Source organism: Schistocerca cancellata, chromosome 1, assembly GCF_023864275.1.
Source record: "Schistocerca cancellata isolate TAMUIC-IGC-003103 chromosome 1, iqSchCanc2.1, whole genome shotgun sequence".
NCBI classification, from domain to species: Eukaryota; Metazoa; Arthropoda; class Insecta; order Orthoptera; family Acrididae; genus Schistocerca; species Schistocerca cancellata.
The window spans coordinates 1,067,273,183-1,067,289,836 of NC_064626.1; the positions used below are offsets into that span (position 1 = coordinate 1,067,273,183).

The window sequence follows — 16,654 nt, forward strand, 5'->3', positions numbered from 1 at the left end:
TGACACTGACGGCGGCGGTGCACAAATGCTGCGCAGCTAGCGCCATTCGACGGCCAACACCGCGGTTCCTGGTGTGTCCGCTGTGCTGTGCGTGTGATCATTGCTTGTACAGCCCTCTCGCAGTGTCCGGAGCAAGTATGGTGGGTCTGACACACCGGTGTCAATGTGTTCTTTTTACCATTTCCAGGAGTGTATATAACGTAGCTATAAATTGAACGAAACGTTAATCTAAGCATGTTTTTGGACTGGTACTGTCACTGCAATAAACTTAATTTTCATTGCACTGATACGGTCGCTCTATCGCCTAACACGGTAGTAGATACCGTCGTTATCTACTTAACGCCTTTGACGGAGGTTTCGTCTCATCTCTGCACTGTCTCTAACCAGCGATCGGACATTAAAATTTCAATTCAAAAGCTAGATTTCTTGTTTTGTCAGGATGCTTAACGCTCGTAATAAGCTATCATCATGAATAAAATTACATACACTATACGCTAGTGGGTTGATCCGCCTCTTCCAGATGGAACAACTCCTTAATTAAGACTAGTTTTCAGCTCCTGTCTCGTATGGAAGCAATTAAAGCCTTACTGGCATAAAAATTAAAAGCGGAGCATTAACGAAGTTTCGGACAAAGACGGGAGACGCTTGAAAGAAACACTCTGACAAATCAACGCCTTAATATACTTCCCTAAAAGTGTGTCTAGTTAGCTGTATTATGTAAATGGGTGCTTGTAGAGTGTAGTGTTCGTTATGGATGAAAATAAGAGGGAGGGTGAAACCCAAAGCTGTCGCAAAGCGTTCATGGATCTCGACATCTCTATACGATAGACGGATGATCCGACAGTGTAACTTGTCCGCACAGTGGAAACGCTTAGAATTTTACCCTGGAAATTTACGAATAGCATGGAGATCAAGAACTGTACACCGTTTCTGGTCAAATAACAGGGATGAAACTCATCGCCTCCGAATTTTGCTGTTCGCACCACACACGCTGGCAGATGACGTTCGCCGGGCATTCGCCATACCCACACCCTGCCATCGGATCGCCACATTGTTTACCGTGATTCATCACTCCACACAACCTTTTTCCACTGTTCAATCGTCCAATGTTTACCCTCCTTACATCATGCAAGGCGTCGTTTGGGATTTACCGGCGTGATGTGTGGCTTATGAGCAGCCGCTCGACCATGAAGTCCAAGTTTTCTCACCACCAGCCTGTCATAGAACTTGCAGTGGATTCCTATGCAGTTTGGAATTCCTGTGTGATGATCTGGATAGATGTTTGCTTATAAAACACTACGACCCTCTTCAACTATCGGCGATCTCTGTCAGTCAACAGACGAGGTCGGCCTGTACGCTTTTGTGCTGTACGTGTCCCTTCTCGTTTCCACTTCACCATCACATCGGAAACAGTGGACCTAGGGATGTTTAGGAGTGTGGAAATCTCGCCTACAGACGTATCACACAAGTGACACCCAGTCACCTGACCACGTTCGAAGTCCGTGAGTTCCGCGGAGCGCCCCGTTCTGCTCTCTCAAGATGTCTAATGACTACTGAGGTCACTGATATGGAGTACCTGGCAGTAGGTGGCAGTACAATACACCTAATATGAAAAAATGTTTTTGGGGATGTCCGGATAGTTTTGATCACATAGTGTAATTAATTCCCACGCTAAGGTTTTCTGCAGGGATCTGAAATCTGCCACTTCAACCTGTTACGTTTCGTCGAAATACAGAGGCGACTTTACTTTCCGTTCATTCGTAACTATTCATAATCGTTACTATTATTTTGAAAAGCCATTGCCGGCCGCGGTGGCCTAGCTGTTCTAGGTGCTTCAGTCCGGAACCGCGCTGCTGCTGCGGTCGCAGGTTCGAATCCTGCCTCGGGTATGGATGTCTGTGATGTACTTAGGTTAGTTAGGTTTAAGTAGTTATAAGTCTAGGGGACTGTAGACCTCAGATGTTAAGTCCCATAGTGCTTAGAGCCATTTGAAGCATTTGAAAAGTCATTGCAGGTCTGATAATAACCCTTTTGAAACTTTCTGACAGATTAAAAGTGTTTGCTTGATCGGAACTCGAACCCTGAACTTCGCCTTGGACGGACAACATTGTTAGCGTCTGAGCTTTCCAAGATCGAGTCACGACCCGCCCTCACAGCTTCAGTTCTGACATAAGTCATTCCCCACATCCCAAACTTGGCAGAAGCGCTTCCACATACCGTGCCGAACTAGCACTCGTGAGAGAAAGGTTGCAGTGGATAAATGACCTGGCCACAGATTAGGGATTGTTTCCATCATGAATATTTCCCTCTGCAGCAGAATATACACAAGAGTACTGCATCCGCACATTGAACCGAGTGACTGGCAGTTTGTTCGCCATCATCGATATCCAAGCGATTTAGCCAGGTCAGCGAAAGAAAATCAGGGGAAAGAATTCGTGCAGTCAATTTTTGTGCAGTTGTAAGGGGAAGTGTAATGAATAACATATAAAAAAAGCCCTCTCCGGAGTGGGGTGTGACCGTGGGGGTGGGGTTGGGGCTGTAACACCGGAAATGCATATCCTCCTATTTCCATCTAGTGTACTGTAATTTTTTTCCTTGTTTTGTTACCTGAATATATGACATTTCTGTGTCTTTACATATTGTAATTGTTCTACTATATATATATATATATATATATATATATATATATATATATATATATATATATTTATGCATTTATGTCGATGTATAATTGGTTTGTTTCGTAAATATTATTTGTATTTTTACGCTGGGTCTTGCCTAGGGAAAACTGCTATCGAACGATTACATCGATAGGTCGTGTGAAGAACGAAAGTGTTTAGGATCTTTGGTAGTGTTAACTCTGCCGCGTGGAGCGCAGGCTGAATAGAGAGGGAGTCTGGCTGGAGGAGTGCAGTGGAGCAGGTGTGTTGTGTGAAGCTCCCGCGAGTTGCCGCGCTTTCGGGGTTGGGCAGCATGTAATTGTGCTCGACTTGCGATGATGGTTTCTGACATGGTGTCGCGGACGGGAAGCATTAGCTGGCGCACATCAAGAGCCCGTTTCGCCTGCTGACCGTGTCGAGAAGAAGGCGCGCCAACATCCAGCTTCTGCAACAGCGACGGCCGACAATGAGTGACTGTCGCCACCTCCTCGATCGACGGCTTCAAACCTTCAATCAACCAACAAGGAAGACTGGAAGCACGTAAAGTTTTAGAACTGTATGGCAGACCTCAGCTTTTCAAACTTTTAAAATTGTTGCATCAAAATTACAACAACTTAGCATGAACCTTTGTTGCTCATTGTCCCCATTGCATTACCAAGCAGGGTCCCTTCCTTTTCCGGAATGAACCCGAGTGTCGTTGAAATTCAAATTCGATTTCACTGCTTTAATTTCAAAGTTCAGTTTAGGTATTCATAGCTGGCTACAATATTTAGATTACACAAGCACGAATTAAGAGTGCGAGTTTTGTTACCGTATTTTAGCTTACCTGTGACTGCAGCTCAGCTTGGTACGTACTAAATTTTACTATTGTTCAGAATCATTTAATTCAAGTTTAAAGTTAAATCTCTTATTTCTAAATTGCGTAGATTCAAGTAGCTTTTGAAATGATTGTTGAGGTAGTCCAAGACTAACCGTGTTTTACTGAATTTCGATGTGCTTCAGAAAGAAAGCTCACTATTAACTTCAGTCACTAAATTAACTTTCGATTTTCCGGTTTTATTAATTCTTTTGCTAAATTAAGTCAGGGTGTAGCGAAATTTATTACTTCTGACAAACTTTCAGTTTTCACATTACACGTGTCAACCTTCAGTTGCCACGCTTCTAGTGCTAATTATATGTGTAATAATCTTTCTTTTTCAGTTACTATAGTAATTGTCCTTAGGACTGGCGACCGTAATTTCCCCCAAAACTCAAATATCTAATTACCGCTAGTTAATTGTTGACGTAACGGCCGCACATTTACTTTCTTTATTAACTTTACCCCTTTTCAAAATTAATTTCCACCAGTTTCATTAGCATTTTTCCTTTCATTTAGATGTAACCCTTTCCTCCCTCTTTACCGACAGATTAACTTCGGTGACGATTGCTTTTCCCAAATTTCCATTAGGTACACGCGGTTTAACTTTTCACTGTCATTAAGGTCGATAAGTGAGGAGGAGGTTACAGGGCGACCTTTTTAAGTTCACGTTTTTATGTTTATCTTGACCATCTAGAAAACCGCGGCTTCTAGCGAAAATGTTTCCCAGTGAAAAATTAAACTGCATTAAATTTTCTACAGTACAGGTCCCATTCATGTTTTCTCTAGGACTAATAGTCTCGGAAAAGTGCAGATTATTAAAAATAGTGTTTCGATGGTATAAAATTGACGTAAAAGATTATTCTAAATTAGTTACCCAAAAAGAAACAGTTAATAATTTCGAAACCATTGATTGACAGTTCTCCGGGAGCTCTTCAAGCCTCGTGCCGTGTTCTCAAGTTTCAGTCCTACGCCTGCAGATGTCGCTCGCCATGCGGACACAGTGTGACCGCAGTTGCAATGGAGACGTATAGCGATGCGGAACATGCTAACAATGAGCTGCTTGTGGTACCACGAAATGCAGTTACCTACTGTTGTAAGAAGACGCTCCAGAACGGAGTACACAAAGCTCCGCCTCAGGCAAAGACTATAAAAGCTCGGTATCATCAGTTTGTGGAAACAGGTTGTGTGACACATAGAGAGAAAGGTCAAAGTCGCCTACGGGTAGCAGATCACATTGTGGAAGCTGTGAGGGAGGAGTATGCACGGAGTCCAAGGAAGTCCACAATGAGAGCAAGTTTGGAGCTAAATGTTCCTCATGGAGAATTTTACGACAGTGACTGCAGTGTAAATCGTACAAGTTCCAACTGTTTGTTTGATCGGGACACGAACTAGTGCTAACAAGGGGGCCGCACAAACTTCCCCTCACCTGAGAAAATCGAACTCCAAAAATTATAGGTGTGCTTATGCTGTATGTGTTGTAGGGCGCCTAATGCTCGTGGAGTGAACAGGCGAGGGAGTCGCCGGCACGGTAGCTCAGCGTGTTCGGTCAGAGGGTTAGCTGCCCTCTGTAAAAAATCTCGCTGCCGGTACTACTTTTTTTGTGCCTACCTGCGCCGGTATTCGGTTCTACGCTTCGATATACGTGACGACCAATAACCGTTCATGATTATAAAGCAAGTTGTAAGAGGTATGCGATGTATGCGCTGCCTGCAACAGGCAAGACTTAGGAGAGTCTCTGACCAGAGAGCAGTATGTAGTTAGTTGTTGCTTGTCGCTAGTCGACAGTAGTCTGCGTGAGTCGGCAGTAGTCTGCGCGTGTCTGCGCGTGTCGGCAGTCTGCTCTGGTCGGGACTCTGGAGGATGAGTATTATTGTAGAAGGTAAAGAAGCAGCGTTGCGCATATCTAGTAATGTATGTTAACTGTCATCCAATTTCTTTCAAAAAATGCCCCAATAATAATTTTTATAATATAAAGTAATTTTTTTTAAAAAAAGGCATTCATTTCAATTTAAAGATTTTATTCATGCCGGCCGCGGTGGTCTAGCGGTTCTAGGCGCGCAGTCCGGAACCGCGCGACTGCTACGGTCGCAGGTTCGAATCCTGCCTCGGGCATGGATGTGTGTGATGTCCTTAGGTTAGTTAGGTTTAAGTAGTTCTAAGTTCTAGGGGACTGATGACCTCAGATGTTAAGTCCCATAGTGCTCAGAGCCATTTGAACCATTTTTTGATTTTATTCAATAGATTATCTTTCCTTTCATGAATCACAAAGCATAGGCCAGTATTGCACGGAGCTGAGCCGAAATTTTTTTACGTAAGAGCAGATATATTCGCAGTTTTTATTGAGGTAAGAATTTTTGCTTTTTTATTCAGAGTACAGGGCCGTGGCGCAGCGTTGCTGTCGTCATAAAATTTACCAGGTTCCTGATTTTTTTTATTATTTCCGGGTTCAGGAATTGAATTTTGTGGTTACATTAAATGTGAATGCATTTCTGCACAGAGATTATAAATGGGAGCCAATTTTGTTCAGAGGTTAATTAATATTTCCGTGGGGAGGTTACAAAGTTTGTTTTGTAATAGACACACTGAAAAAATCCACGGACATGCAAAACTTTGGCGTTTCTTACATCTGCTGTACGTCGCGATAACTACTGTTTTTCATGTTCCTACGGTCAGTATAATCCTGGTTCGCACAGTGCTGCGTAGGCTACGCATAATACTTGTCACAAATGTAGATTCAATAATGTAAATAAAATTATTACACTGATTTAATTGAAAGTTCTCCTGTATCCTTTCTTCATTTAGAATCTCTTTCAGAAAAAAAAGTTTTCTCCTTTTTTATGTTAAGGATTAGGAAAATAGCGAATGGATTATTAAATATTGATACTTTGTTGTTGTAAATACACCGGAATGAATGAAAAAGCAGCAATATTAGATGCAGAGATGAAACAAAGCGCTTGTTCGTTCAGCTGATGTGCCACCGCTGTCAACGTTATTGGCCCCACGAGGCATATAGCACAAGCAAGCCTACAATTTTCAAACTCAGTTTTCTCAAACAGATTGAGAGTTGCGTCTTCCTGTTTATATATGTTCAAGTCCTAGTCATGTTTTGCAGACACTGCCAATATGAATCAAATTGTTGAGGGGCAGTTAGTACGGTCCCCTTGCAGTCAGAGACGTTACGACTTCTATATGGACATGATGAACAGAATTGGAAAATAAAGAAAAATTTTCTTGACAAGACAATTTTCAGTGGTATGGAGGGTACACAGAACCGGAATGAGGTCTTGGAAGATACACTCGACTCGCTGAAAGTGAATGACTTTTATGCATTGACGACCGTCAAAGTGTACCAGCCATATTTTTCAGTCAGCAGATGTCAACGCAATCACACATCTAGATATGTTGCAGAAGTACCTGATACCACAAGTTCAAGAGGACAAGGGTGTATTCACTTTTCACCGAACTGGGCCCCTTCCACGTTACCACCGAGCGGTGACAGCATACCTACGAGGGTGAGTCAAATGAAAACCTTAAATATTTTTTAAAAATATTATTTCATGTGCAGAAATTGTATCACTTTTCAACATAATCTCCCCCACGTTCAATGCAAGCCCTCCAGCACTTACAAAGTGCATAAATTTCTTTAGAAAAAAATTCTTTTGGTAGTCCGTGCAACCGCTCATGCACCGCGTGGCGTACCTCTTCATCAGAACGGAACTCCTTTCCTCCCATTGCTTCTTTGAGTGGTCCAAACATATGGAAATAACTTGGGGCAAGGTCTGGTGAGTATGGTGGATGAGGAAGCCACTCAAAATGCAGGTCTGTGATTGTCGCAACTGTTGTACGGGCAGTGTGGGGACTTGCATTGTCATGTTGCAAAAGGGCACCTGCTGACAGCAATCCACGTCGCTTTGATTTGATTGCAGGCAGCAGATGATTTTTTAGGAGATCTATGTATGATGCACTGGTGGCAGTGGTCCCTCTAGGCATGTAATGCTCGAAATGACGCCTTTTTCGTCCCAAAAGAGAGTCAGCATAACCTTCCCTGCTGATGGTTCTGTTCGAAACTTTTTTGGTTTCGGTGATGAGGAATGGCGCCATTCCTTGCTCACTCTCTTCGTTTCCGGTTGGTGGAAGTGAACCAAGGTTTCGTCCCCAGTAACGATTCTTGCAAAGAAGCCATCACCCTCTAGTTCAAAGCGCCGAAGAAGTACTTCAAAAGCATCTACACGTCGTTCTCTCATTTCAGGAGTCAGCTGCCGTGGCACCCATCTTGCAGACACTTTGTGAAACTGGAGCACATCATGCACAATGTGATGTGCTGACCCATGACTAATCTGTACACATGCTGCAATGTCCTTCAGTGCCACTTGGCGGTTTTCCTTCACTATGGCTTCAACTGCTGCAACGTTCTGTGGAGTCACAACTCGTTGTGCCTGACCTGGACGAGGAGCATCTTCCACTAAAGTCACACCATTTGTAGACTTGCTGCTGTGACAAACATGCATCGCCGTACTGAACCTTTATTTGTCGATGAATTTCAATAGGTTTCACACCTTCACTACGCAAAAACCGAATAACAGAACGCTGTTCTTCCCTGGTGCAAGTCGCAAGTGTGGCGGCCATCTGCCATTCTGCCCGCTGTTTGTAGCACGCTTACCAACTTACAGGATAACGGCGCGAAATGTTATTACAAATTTAAGGTTTTCATTTGACTCATCCTCGTATATCGAACTGTTCCCGTCTGGATTGGACGAGGTGGGAACATAGCTCGGCAAACCGAGGTCTCCTGATCTGATACCGTCAGACTTTTATCTGTGGGGATATGTTAAAGAAAAGGTGTACAACGCCGCACTTTCTGCAACTATCGATTAACTTCGCAAACACAACGGAGCGTTGGCTGAGTTTGATGCTGGCATACACTGAGGTGACAAAGATCATAGAATACCTCCTCCTTATATCGTGTCTCACCTCCTTTTGCCCGGCATAGTGCAGCAGCTCGACGTGGCATGGACTCAACAAGTCGTTGGAACTCCCGTGCAGGAACAGTTAGCCATACTGGCTCTGTAGCTGTCCATAATTGCGAAAGTTTTGTCGGTGCAGGATTTTGAGCACAAACTGAGCTCTCAATTATGTCCCATAAATGTTCGACTGCATTTATGTCGGGCAGTCTGGATGGGCAGATCATTCGCTCGAACTGCCCAGAACGTTCTTCAATCGAATGTGAACAACTGTTACCCAGTGACATGGCGCATTGTCAAAATGGTTCAGATTGGTTCAAATGGCTCTGAGCACTATGGGACTTAACATCTATGGTCAGCAGTCCCCTAGAACTTAGAACTACTTAAACCTAACTAACCTAAGGACATCACACAACACCCAGTCATCACGAGGCAGAGAAAATCCCTGACCCCGCCGGGAATCGAACCCGGGAACCCGGGCGTGGGAAGCGAGAACGCTACCGCACGACCACGAGCTGCGGCGCATTGTCATCCACAAAAATTCCAACGTAGTTTAGGAACACGAAGTCCATGAACGACTGCAAATGGCCTCCTAGTAGCCGAACGTAACCTGTCCTGTCCTACCTGATACGTTCATCGTACTTCCCATTTTGATATCTACGGTTGTTTCAAGAAATGTTGCTTGTCTGTTAGCACTGACAACTCTACGGAAACGCCGCTGCTCAGTATCGTCAAGTGAAGGCCATCGGCCACTGCGTTGTCCATGGTGAGAGATAATCCCTGGAATTTGGTATTCTCTGCTTACTCTTGACACTGCGGATCTCGGAATATTGAGTACACTAACGATTTCCGAAGTGGAATGTCCCATATTAAATGTATGTACCACATCTAACCCCCCCCCCCCCCCCCCCCATGAACCATGGACCTTGCCGTTGGTGGGGAGGCTTGCGTGCCTCAGCGATACAGACAGCCGTATCGTAGGTACAACCACAACGGAGGGGTATCTGTTGAGAGGCCAGACAAACGTGTGGTTCCTGAATAGGGGCAGCAGCCTTTTCAGTAGTTGCAAGGGCAACAGTCTGGATGATTGACTGATCTGGCCTTGTAACAATAACCAAAACGGCCTTGCTGTGCTGGTACTGCGAACGGCTGAAAGCAAGGGGAAACTACGGCCGTAATTTTTCCCGAGGGCATGCGGCTATAGATATAGTGGGAATTAGTGAAGTTCAGTGGCAGGAGGAACAAGACTTCTGGTCAGGTGACTACAGGGTTATAAACACAAAGTCAAATAGGGGTAATGCAGGAGTAGGTTTAATAATGAATAGGAAAATAGGAATGCGGGTAAGCTACTACAAACAGCGTAGTGAACGCATTATTGTGGCCAAGATAGATACGAAGCCCACACCTACTACAGTAGTACAAGTTTATATGCCAACTAGCTCTGCAGATGACGAAGAAATTGAAGAAATGTATGATGAATAAAAGAAATTATTCAGATTGTGAAGGGAGACGAAAATTTAATAGTCATGGGTGACTGGAATGCGAGTGTAGGAAAAGGGAGAGAAGGAAACGTAGTAGGTGAATATGGATTGGGGCTAAGAAATGAAAGAGGAAGCCGCCTGGTAGAATTCTGCACAGAGCACAACTTAATCATAGCTAACACTTGGTTTAAGAATCATGATAGAAGGTTGTATACATGGAAGAACCCTGGAGATACTAAAAGGTATCAGATAGATTATATAATGGTAAGACAGAGATTTAGGAACCAGGTTTTAAATTGTAAGACATTTCCAGGGGCAGATGTGGACTCTGACAACAATCTATTGGTTATGACCTGTAGATTAAAACTGAAGAAACTGCAAAAAGGTGGGAATTTAAGGAGATGGGACCTGGATAAACTGAAAGAACCAGAGGTTGCACAGAATTTCAGGGAGAGCATAAGGGAACAATTGACAGGAATGGGGGAAAGAAATACAGTAGAAGAGGAATGGGTAGCTTTGAGGGATGAAGTAGTGAAGGCAGCAGACGATCAAGTAGGTAAAAAGACGAGGGCTAGTAGAAATCCTTGGGTAACAGAAGAAATATTGAATTTAATTGATGAAAGGAGAAAATATAAAAATGCAGTAAATGAAGCAGGCAAAAAGGAATACAAACGTCTCAAAAATGAGATCGACAGGAAGTGCAAAATGGCTAAGCAGGGATGGCTAGAGGACAAATGTAAGGATGTAGAGGCTTATCTCACTAGGGGTAAGATAGATACTGCCTACAGGAAAATTAAAGAGACCTTTGGAGATAAGAGAACCACTTGTATGAACATCAAGAGCTCAGATGGAAACCCAGTTCTAAGCAAAGAAGGGAAAGCAGAAAGGTGGAAGGAGTATATAGAGGGTCTATACAAGGGCGATGTACTTGAGGACAATATTATGGAAATGGAAGAGGATGTAGATGAAGATGAAATGGGAGATACGATACTGCGTGAAGAGTTTGACAGAGCACTGAAAGACCTGAGTCGAAACAAGGCCCCCGGAGTAGACAACATTCCATTGGAACTACTGACGGCCTTGGGAGAGCCAGTCCTGACAAAACTCTACCATCTGGTGAGCAAGATGTATGAGACAGGTGAAATACCCTCAGACTTCAAGAAGAATATAATAATTCCAATCCCAAAGAAAGCAGGTGTTGACAGATGTGAAAATTACCGAACAATCAGTTTAATAAGCCACAGCTGCAAAATACTAACACGAATTCTTTACAGACGAATGGAAAAACAAGTAGAAGCCAATCTCGGGGAAGATCAGTTTGGATTCCGTAGAAATACTGGAACACGTGAGGCAATACTGACCTTACGACTTATCTTAGAAGAAAGATTAAGGAAAGGCAAACCTACGTTTCTAGCATTTGTAGACTTAGAGAAAGCTTTTGACAATGTTGACTGGAATACTCTCTTTCAAATTCTAAAGGTGGCAGGGGTAAAATACAGGGAGCGAAAGGCTATTTACAATTTGTACAGAAACCAGATGGCTGTTATAAGAGTCGAGGGACATGAAAGGGAAGCAGCGGTGGGGAAGGGAGTAAGACAGGGTTGTAGCCTCTCCCCGATGTTATTCAATCTGTATATTGAGCAAGCAGTAAAGGAAACAAAAGAAAATTTCGGAGTAGGTATTAAAATCCATGGAGAAGAAATAAAAACTTTGAGGTTTGCCGATGACATTGTAATTCTGTCAGAGACAGCAAAGGACTTGGAAGAGCAGTTGAACGGAATGGATGGTATCTTGAAGGGAGGATATAAGATGAACATCAACAAAAGCAAAACGAGGATAATGGAATGTAGTGGAATTAAGTCGGGTGATGCTGAGGGAATTAGATTAGGAAATGAGACACTTAAAGTAGTAAAGGAGTTTTGCTATTTGGGGAGCAAAATAACTGATGATGGTCGAAGTAGAGAGGATACAAAATGTAGACTGTTAATGGCAAGGAAAGCGTTTCTGAAGAAGAGAAATTTGTTAACATCGAGTATAGATTTGTCAGGAAGTCATTTCTGAAAGTATTTGTATGGAGTGTAGCCATGTATGGAAGTGAAACATGGACGGTAAATAGTTTGGACAAGAAGAGAATAGAAGCTTTCGAAATGTGGTGCTACAGAAGAATGCTGAAGATTAGATGGGTAGATCACATAACTAATGAGGAAGTATTGAATAGGATTGGGGAGAAGAGAAGTTTGTGGCACAACGTGACCAGAAGAAGGGATCGGTTGGTAGGAGATGTTGTGGGGCATCAAGGAATCACCAATTTAGTATTGGAGGACAGCGTGGAGGGTAATAATCGTAGTGGGAGACCAAGAGATGAATACACTAAGCAGATTCTGAAGGGTGTAGGTTGCAGTAGGTACTGGGAGATGAAGAAGCTTGCACAGGATAGAGTAGCATGGAGAGCTGCATCAAACCAGTCTCAGGACTGAAGACCACAACAACAACAACCACATCTAAGAGCAGTATATCCGTATTAAGGGAAAAATTGTGAATTAGAGGTATAACATAGTGGAAAGATGGCGGTGGTAGTTAGAAGCGTCAGGGAAGGGGGTTGCCAGATGCACTTCCCTCCTTCATAGTTCTGCAAAATGAAGAGCGAGCAGGAAATTCCCCATTTTTGCTACCGCACTACGTCATAAAACGCAACTACAGGGTATTTCACAAAGTTATATTTATAAATCACTAATTACGCAGTGTGCAAATATTCCCAGGGTGTTTATTTTCTGCAAAGTGCGATAAAGCTACATGAAAGAGAGATATGAATCACTAATAATGCTAACGCAAGAAACACATGTATGGACAGAAGCTACGTAAATCTCTGCAAACTGTTCTACAATACTACACGGAAATTGATTCTTAGTCGACCTGTGCGGCAGCTATAACGTTGTTCCGGGAGAGGCAGCTTGCCCTACCACGATTCCGGATCGCTTTTCAGTTTACAGAGAGACTATAGCTCCCAACATTTCCTGTACAGTTCTCTCACGCGAACAGACAAAATAACTTCACTAAGCTAGTGTTTATATAGTACAGTTATTTTGAGTTTAACGAGTAATAACCGCAACAACTGGAGCTGTCAACTGCCTTCTACAACGAAGAGCCTTCGCCAAGTGTAACATGCTGTCAACATGTGTTCGACAATGTCGATGTCATTGTCTCCGCTATCAACGACTGGAACACTTTTAGCAGCTTGAGAGTATCAGATTCATCACCCCGGCCTCAGATCTCCCAACATATGAAGGCTCTCCCTCTAACAGAGGTAGGTCACCTAGGTGTTATGGAGCTTCAAATCTTTCAAAAAACGTCAGACAGTGCATTACAGCAGATTACTATTCTTGATTTAAACGTGATCAGCCCTGTTTCATGAAACTTATTGACAGTCACCTTTAAAGATATCTACATATACATGGATACTCTGCAAATCACACTTAAGTGCCTGACAGAAGGTTCATCAAATCACCTTCACAATAATCCTATGTTATTCCATTCTGGAACAGCGCGCGGAAGAAACGAACACCTATATCATTCCGAGCGACCTCTGATTTCCCTTATTTTATTATGATTGCCATTTCTCCCTATGTAGGTCGGTGTCAACAAAATATTTTCGCGTTCTGAGGAGAAAGTTTGTGATTGCAACTTCATGAAACTATCCCGCCGCAATACTGTTTCACGTCAGTCACACTCTCCCCCTATTTCTCGAACTTTCTCGATGTACTCCGTTAATCCTATCTGGTAAGGATCCCACACCTAACAGCAGAACTCGAAAACAGGACAGAGCGTAGTGTAGGCAGTCATTTTAGTAGGTCTGTTGCATCTTCTAAGTGTTCTGTCAATAAAACGCAATCTTTGGTTCGCCTTCTGTAAAACATTTTGTACGTGTTCTCGCCAGTTTAAGTTGTTGGTAATTATAATTTCTAGGTATTTAGTTGAATTTACTGCCTTTAGAGTTAATTGGTTTATCGTGTAACCGAAGTTTAACGGATTCCTTTTAGCACTCATGTGGAAGACCTCACGCTATTCATTATTTCGGATCAATTGCCAATTTTCGTACCATACAGATATATTTTCTAAATGGTTGTGCAGTTTGTTCTGATCTTCTATATCTAAATCGTTTTGCAGTATGTTTTGATCTGCTGATGACTTTACCAGGCGGTAAACGCCAGCGTCACCTGAAAACAACCTAAGACTGCTGCTCAGATTGTCTCCTAAGTCGTTTATATGGGTAATGAACTGCAGAGGGCTATAACATATAGATGTTTTGTGTGTGAAAGTGGCTCGCCTCAGCACAGCCCACCCCAAGTGCCAGCAATTTCTGAGTGGAAGAGTTTTCTGAAGTCTACCAGTAACACAATTAATGGTGAGAGAAGTGCAATAACTTCACGGTCATACATTAATTCAGCACCAAGTTATTTCAGCACAATTACGTGGCTTAACAATATGCTATCAAAGACAGATGCCAGCAAGATGTCACATTTAAGAAAATGATTAAAATGGCTCTGAGTACTATGGGGCTTAACTTCTGACGTCATCAGTCCACTATAACTTAGAACTAATTAAACCTAACTAACCTAAGGACATCACACACATCCATGCCCGAGGCAGGATTCGAACCTGCGACTGTAGCGGTCCCGCGGTTTCAGACTGTAGCACCTAGAACCGCGTGGCCACTCCGGCCGGCGATGTCACATTTACCAGTCAAATCCCTTTTCCACTAACGTTACATAAGTCACTGACAACATCACACAAATGTAGCACTTGTCAGCCATTGTTTACAGTGACGTATTTTCCACAATAGCCCACTTAACTGTAAGTAAGTACTCACTAAATGAACTGAAATAACGCCACTATGTAAACACGAGTTCAGAGATTCTGTCCATTCGCATGAGAGAACTGGATAGGAAATACGTAATAAGGAGGTATAGTCTGTCCGTTAACTGAAAAGCGAGCGGCGCTCAAGGTGGAGGAAGTCGCCTTTTCCGGAAGAAAACTACAACTGCTAAGATGCAGTTTCCCCTACAGCAGTGCAGAACAGTGTGCAGAGATTTACGTAGAATCTGCCCATATGCTTGTCTTGTGTTTGTATTATTAGCAACTCATATCTGTATTCAATGTAGTGCCAACACACTTTATGAAAAACAAACACTCTCTCCGGGAGTGTCTGCGCAGTGCATCGACAGTGATTCATCTGCGAAATTCTGCCTCGTTAGACATAAAACTTTAAACGAAAAGGAAAAAGAGATCCTCGCAGGCTGAGAAAATGATGAATACCGTAAGAGTTTGCTGTTGACCTTCTATGGGAAGTACATAAAAACAAGAAGAAGAATATCCATATTTAAGGAATGTAAAGCGAAGTATGGAAAATGTGTTTCCTGTTTGCGGAACAGGTTAGCTAGTCTCGTCTGCTCTTACCTGGAAACCAACGTTCCGGGATCTTGGTGCAGTAGATCAAGAATGCAGTGCCACCAATCGCATAGAGTTCGAGGATTCTTGGTAGGAATATCTGAAACACAGAAAGATGCCAACCTTCATTTGTATTGTAGCTTTTAATACTGTACAACATTAGTAGGTCTTACTTGCTATTGGCTAGAATGCCAATTAATAAATACTCCAAAAAGCATAGAACCGGTTATTGATCCATAGCTGCTATAATCTGGGTGTAAAACAGCAAAAATATGTTCGTGTATTTTGTGCTAGTCTGCCTTATGATTTTTACCAAACTGCTGGATCTGTGTTTGAATAATTGTTCTCCTTCACGCTGTATTATGATCGATTATGATAATTATACGTCGAATGCTTAGTAGTTACGTATCTCATTGCCGGCCGCTGTGGACGAGCGGTCCTAGGCGCTTCAGTCCGAAACCACGCGGCTACTACGGTCGCAGGTTAGAATCCTGCCTCGGGCATGTATGGTGTGATGTACTTAGAGTAGTTAAGTTTAAGTAGTTCTAAGTCTAGGAGACTAATGACCTCATATGTTAAGTCCCATAGTGCTTAGAGCCTTTTGAACCATTTTTACGTATCTCATTACTGTATATTCAACTACAGAAAAAAATTATAAAGTTACATAACATTTTATTGTTACTGCTATTTCGCAGTTTCCCTGATTTACTCAGAAAATGGCATCCACTTTTCTATTTCGTATCTTGCCTCACAGGAAACTAAATTTCCTTCGTTACTGTCTCAGTGTAGCTATCCACCTATTATTTTGCTGTGTAACACATTGCTACTGTTTTGTCTTTAGATATAACTAAGTACAAACGTTTTATTTATTTGCGAATATCAGTGCACTCCTTTAAAAAAAAAAAAGCACTCCGTCTTCAGGCCACAAGTGGCCTACTGGGACCATCCGACCACCGTGTCATCCTCAGATGAGGATGCGGTTAGGAGGGGCGTGGGGTCAGCACACCGCTCTCCCGGTCGTTACGATTGTATTCTTGACCGAAGCCGCTACTAATCGGTCGAGTAGCTCCTCAATTGGCATCAGGAGGCTGAGTAAATCCCGAAAAATGGCAACAGCGCATGGTGGCCTGGATGGTCACCCATCCAAGTGCCGACCAAGCCCAACAGCGCTTAACTTCGGTGATCTTACGGGAACTGGTGTAAGCACATTATTTATAAGAACCGGTTATCATAAAACATGAAGTAATT

At 42.9% G+C, this 16,654-nt stretch overlaps 1 protein-coding gene across 1 annotated transcript in view; it reads right to left on the minus strand.

Annotated features, from left to right (window-relative positions):
• The window catches only part of LOC126162945 (progestin and adipoQ receptor family member 3-like), a 121,226-nt gene that overhangs the window by 13,409 nt on the left and 91,163 nt on the right, over positions 1-16,654 (minus strand). Inside the window, exon 7 of the mRNA XM_049919781.1 lies at positions 15,416-15,506. Within this exon, the coding sequence (XP_049775738.1) occupies positions 15,416-15,506 (91 nt within the window). The remainder of the gene's footprint in view (positions 1-15,415; positions 15,507-16,654) is intronic.